At 34.8% G+C, this 6,080-nt stretch overlaps 1 protein-coding gene across 1 annotated transcript; it reads left to right on the forward strand.

Annotated features, from left to right (window-relative positions):
• Positions 1-1,391: 1,391 nt before the first annotated feature.
• LOC125224508 (laccase-14-like) lies at positions 1,392-4,175 on the forward strand. The gene is made up of 6 exons (XM_048127917.2): positions 1,392-1,481; positions 1,563-1,714; positions 2,405-2,649; positions 2,723-2,851; positions 2,947-3,873; positions 3,947-4,175. Exons 1-6 carry the CDS (start codon positions 1,392-1,394, stop codon positions 4,150-4,152), a joined length of 1,749 nt encoding a protein of 582 aa, XP_047983874.2. The 3' UTR covers positions 4,153-4,175.
• Positions 4,176-6,080: the final 1,905 nt, after the last annotated feature.

Below are 6,080 nucleotides of genomic sequence, written 5' to 3' on the forward strand. Positions count from 1 at the left end.
AACTTTTAGTGTCACAAGCGATTGCAACGAGTGCACCTCTATTTTTTTATTTTTTTTTATTGTAAAGTGTTCTTTTTGATGAGATTCGTCAAAGATTTCACGTTGAAATGAGTTTAAATATTTCATTAAAATAACGTTTCTAGCAGGTGCAAGGCTTAGAGCGATTTTTTCAGAGTCGCAGATTATTAGTAATGACACTTGTAATAAAGTAGTACTCCACTATTACTACTATTAAATATTAGTAATACATGGATCATGGATGATTTGCCTAAAAAGAACGGTATCAAACAGCCCAGCTGCATCCATGTACTTAAAAAAAATTAAGTTGATTTTTTTGCCAAATTTCTTATAATATAGATTCGATATTGATCACATTACGACAATAATTACTAATTAATTAATTTAAAGTAATGTTTACTAAGTTGAATTCTTTACTTTTCATTCTGCATTTAAACAAAGAAAAAAGTATCCATATATCTGTGAATAATTGGTCTACTGATATGATCCACATTATTACTCCAACTCTCCAAGGACTATCATGCTACCCAATATTAGTATTTTACAATTCTTTAAGATTGTATTTTACTAGTATAATTTATTACCAATAGTAATGCTCCCTAGAATTCTTCATCCATTCCAACCGGTACGAACGATGACCATCTCCATACATATATAAAATAGTAGTACAATTTTTTTTTCTAAATTTAATTTTAGAATTATGAATCAAATTATTTGTAGTTTAGCATATAAGGGTTCTTGGCATTTGGCAACATGACGAATATATTAACATAAAACCTATACACAAAATACCTTAAAATGATAGAATTAACTAGCTAGTAATAAAAGTTCTAAGAAACCCTAATTTCTCTAGAACGAAAATTATTATCAAAACCAAAAAACTAACTGCAAAATAATTGTGCATAAAATCTGAAAAACAATAAAATGATGTTTTCGCTACTCGATTGATTTTTGGTGCACAAAATCCATTAAGCATACCGTGACTTTTTTCAGCTACAGCAGATTACGAAATCAATCATGCTAATTGCTACCACAAATTTTAGTAGTGAACGACCTCGAGGCCGGCAACTAAAAAATATTCAAACAAATATGTAATACTATATGTAACTTTAATTATATCTACTAGAATCATGTGGTAATATTATAAGGAAAATCATGTCATTATTCTTAATGATGGTTGGCTTTATTATATACTCCATTATCAACTTAGTAATTCTTAATACATATGGAAACGGTTAGCGTGCACGTGTTTATTTTTGAGCAGCTGAGAAAAAGTCAAGTGACATTATTTATTTCATGCAATCGAACTTGTATAAAATGATGTATACAATATCAACTTACAGCTACTAAAAGCTCAAAAGAAATTTTTAGATATGAAGGTTTTCATTCTGTGTTTCTTTGGTGTTGTGCTTGGATGCTGCATAATGCAAGCTAATGCTTCAGTTCGAAGCTTAAGATTTGAAGTAAGTATATAGATAAATTGATTTTCTTATTGTGTAGCTTTTCTTTAGAGAAACATTAGTCTAAATTTGAACTTGTTTCAGGTGGTAAATTCTGATTACACAAGGCTATGCACCAAAAAGCCATTGCTCACTGTAAACGGACAATTCCCTGGGCCAATCATATATGCTCGGAGGGGAGATCTTGTCATAGTTGATATTGTTAATCATTCCGATCAAAATATAACAATTCACTGGTAAATATATCTCAAAATCTTACTTCCTTCGTTCCTTCATAGTTGAGTCATTTTTCTATTTTGAAAAGTTTCTTTATAGTTGAGTCATTTCTATATAAGGTAAAAATTAGGCAATTTAATGATGCATGATTTGAGCTCTTAATTAGAATCAATCCCCTTATTACACTTAGGGGTGTTTGGTAGGTATGTTAAGTTATCACAAGATAATTAATGTGCAGTTTAAAAAATCAAAGATTTTTAATGTAAATAAAAGATTCAATTTTTAAAAAATGAAATTTAAATTTAAAAACACCAATCTCTTAATTTACTCCTCTTTACTCCCTTCGTCTTATAAAAATATGGGAATATGATATGGTATGGGAATTAAAACAAAATTGGCAATGTAAGAGTTAGAAGGGAAAGTGTAGTTAAAATAGTGTTTTAATGGTGGTATAAGTTGTAAATAATTTAATGTATAGGGGCAATAAATTGGGATAACTTTTTTCGTAAAAGGAAATGCCCATATTTTTATGGGACATATGAAAATGGAAAATGCACATATTTTTGTGGGTTTCACTTAACACTTTAAACATTTTTTTCTTAGACTGTGTACCAAAGAGTTCCGCCTCAACTATGAGGGAACGGAGGGAGTATATAATATTGTCATGGAGCATTAGTGAAATTATATATACATTGTACGATTATATATAGGCATGGAGTAAAAATGCCGAGATATCCATGGTCGGATGGAACCGATTATGTGACCCAGTGCCCAATTCAACCCGGCAAAAACTTTACCCAGCGGATGATCCTCTCCGACGAGGAAGGCACATTGTGGTGGCACGCGCATAGCGATTGGTCGAGAAATTCTGTCCATGGCGCCATTGTCATTCTACCTCCGAAGAGGGTGACCTATCCTTTCCCCAAGCCTCATGCTCATGTTCCCATCATCATTGGTATGGCATCTCAATATCTGTATGCGAATTTAATCTGTTGAGATATTCATACGTGAGTTGTCTCGTATTGCAGAAGAGTGGTGGAATTCTAAGGTTGAAACAGTGTTCAAGAATTTCATCGCTAGTGGAACTGATCCTGAAACATCTAATGCTTTCCTCATCAACGGCCAACCAGGCGACTTCTATCCATGCTCTAAACAAGGTTATAAGTATTTACTATAAAAGCAAGTTAATGAATAATGAAAAATTTAATAGTACTACTACTAATCAAACTTTTTATATATATTATTGGTGCAGATACATACAAGTTGCAAGTAGAATATGGTAAAAGTTACCTAATCAAATTGATTAATGCTGTGATGGACAACATTATGTTCTTCAAAATCGGCAACCACAATTTTACCGTCGTCGGCACAGACGGTGCCTACACGAAACCGATACAGACTGATTATGTAGCGATTTCTCCCGGCCAAACCCTCGACTTGCTGGTGGAGGCCAACCAGCTGCCGAGCCATTACTACATGGGCGCTAGAATCTACGCCAGTGGCGGGGATTTTGTGACAATCCCCGCCACTGGAATAATCGAGTATGTCGGAAACTACACGCTGCCTCCGTCACCGCTGCTTCCATCCTTCCCCGAAGTCAACGACTTAGCTGCATCGATCGGCTTCACAGAGCAACTAAAAAGCCTAGGCAACAACATCAACGTTCCTAAAGAAGTCGACGAAACCTTCTTCTACACTCTCTCAGTTAACCGATCGCCATGTAACAAACCTTCCTGCTTAGTGCCACTGAGGCTGCTCGCGAGCGTCAACAACTTGTCATTCTTGCTTCCGGCAAACATCGACATTCTCACGGCTTATTACAAACAGATAAATGGAGTTTACACTACTGATTTCCCCGACTTCCCGCCGACATCTTTCAACTACGCGCAAGACAATCCGGATAGGAACACGAGAGCGCCCAGGTTCGGAACAGCCGTTCGTATGTTGGAGTATAACACGACGGTGGAAGTGGTGTTTCAAGGCACCAACTTCGGCAACGGGGCTGAGCATCCCATGCATTTACACGGGTACAGCTTCTACGTTGTCGGGTCTGGGTTAGGGAACTTCAACAAGTCTAGGGATCCGGCTAACTATAACCTTGTCGACCCGCCACTGATGGAAAACATCGCGGTGGCAAGAAAGGGATGGACCGCTATAAGATTTAAGGCGAACAATCCAGGTCTGTTCAATTGTACTACAAATTACAGTATCTCTGTTGACTAGTCTTTTGAGATGAGTTTCGATATTTGCAGGGGTATGGTACATGCATTGTCATTTCGAGCGGCACCTGAGTTGGGGTATGGAGATGGTGTTTATTGTCAAGGATGGGAAACTCCCACATGAGAAGATGCTGCCACCGCCGCCGGATATGCCACGTTGCAGCAGAGAGGACTCATCTCCACCTCTTGTATTTGGTGATCCTCATTCCACAATAGGGAAGAGAGATGAGGCTCAATGAATCTTTTATTTATGATATGTTTATTTGTGTGACTTGTCAAATTTATCTAGATTTACTATACTTTATCTAGAATAATTGGGTTTTTGTCTTGTGTGAGGATGAGGTTCCATGGATTAGGTTCATTTCAATTTTAATTCAATTAAACTTGTAATTTATGTACTCTCTTCAATGATTTGAGATATGTCAAAGATTTGATATTGAAATGTGCATATTTATTAATTTCATTGATTGATTAAGAAAGAGGTGATCAAGGCTATATTATATGCATGGTTAATTGACATATGACAAAGGCTCTAAACGATTTAGGATTTAGGGGTTAAGGTTTAGGGTTAGGGATTGGATTTCGGGTTTTTGAGGATGGATTTTAGCTGGAAAACACAATTAACTGTTTTTTGGAGCTTATTTTTAATTTCTTAGATTTTGTTTTGTTTCGTTTAAATTTTAAAATTTTAATAGCAATTTTGGGAATAATTTTTAATTTTCTAGTTTTCATTTTACTTCCTATAAAGTTTTTAAGGTATTCTAAACAATTAAAAATAAATGATCGTAACATGACATTAAACCAAAATTTTATAATATGACCTAAATCTGCTTAATTATGACCATCCTTGTTTTTGGTTAATTATTGACGATGAGATCTTCTAATCCTAGGGCCAATTTGGGATGCATTTCTGGATTTAAATGCATACTTGTTTTGATCATCTCCCTATATATATGGAAATTGGTATTCAATTTATCGATCACCAATCTGCGAGGAATATGGCGAGCACATTAGCAAACACTTGTGTTTGCAAACTTTATTCAACGAAACATGGAATTTAGCGAGGAATTATTGTTGTAGAGGTGAAAAGCTTGACCATAAGATGCAGACTTATTTTACAGTGGCTGGCCATGTGTACTCAAGGTGTGTAGTCGATCAGGTGTTTGACAATTAATAATACAATTCCCTTTAGTATGAGCACAAGTTGAATTTTTAGTTCTTGATGGTGTTTTAATCTCGTGAGATTGTCCAAGGAAGACGAAAGGTGCTCAACCACAGTGGGATCCCAGTTATATTATACAACGGGTCAATTAATCAAATTGAATTTCTCATGCCGAGATATAAGAGTTTTACTTGATTATGTCTCCTACCAATATATACTCCAATTGATTTGTAGATAGACCACACCTTCCACTAACGCATTCCACTCACATTCTGTTATAAAACTAATATTCCCTCCGTATTTTAAAAATAGCAACTATTTCCATTTTAGTCGGTCTCTTAAAGATAAAAACTTTAAATCTTTTTATTTTTGGACATGGACCCTACAATCTACTGACACAGTTTCACTACTTTTTCTTTTACTCTCTCTTACTTTATTCATTATTTTCATTATCTTTTTTACTTTACCAATTTTTCTCTCTTTCTTTACTAATTGTGCATTAAAACCCGTGTCGTTTCAAATATTTCTACTTTTCAAATACGGAGGGAGTATATAAAAATTGGTGTCACATTCCATTACCTTTATCCACTCACTTTCCTTTATATATTTCTTAAATTCCGTGCTGAGCTCAAATGAGACTTAATGGCGGACAAAGGAATAACAATTTAGGGCACTTAACTAGTGGAGCAAAATTCTTACTCCATCCGTTCAATAGTAATGGAGACATTTCTTTCCGGCACGGAGATTAAGAAAAAGATGTGTAATGTATTAAATAAAAAGATAATAAAGTAAGAAGAAATGTGTTGACTTTTACTAAAAAGATAAATGACTCCACTAATATTGAACTTATCAAAATGGCAAAATAACTCTACTAGTATGGACGGAGGGAGTATGATTTTACAACCACTTTTTATCGTTATCGCTTAGGCATGATGGTGGAAAATTGGAAATCCAACTCAAAATTCTTCGTTTCCCACGTATATTATGGTTTTTATGAACATGATC

Source organism: Salvia hispanica, chromosome 1, assembly GCF_029641045.1.
Source record: "Salvia hispanica isolate PSC_SH4W2 chromosome 1, Shi_PSC_v1, whole genome shotgun sequence".
NCBI lineage: Eukaryota > Viridiplantae > Streptophyta > Magnoliopsida > Lamiales > Lamiaceae > Salvia > Salvia hispanica.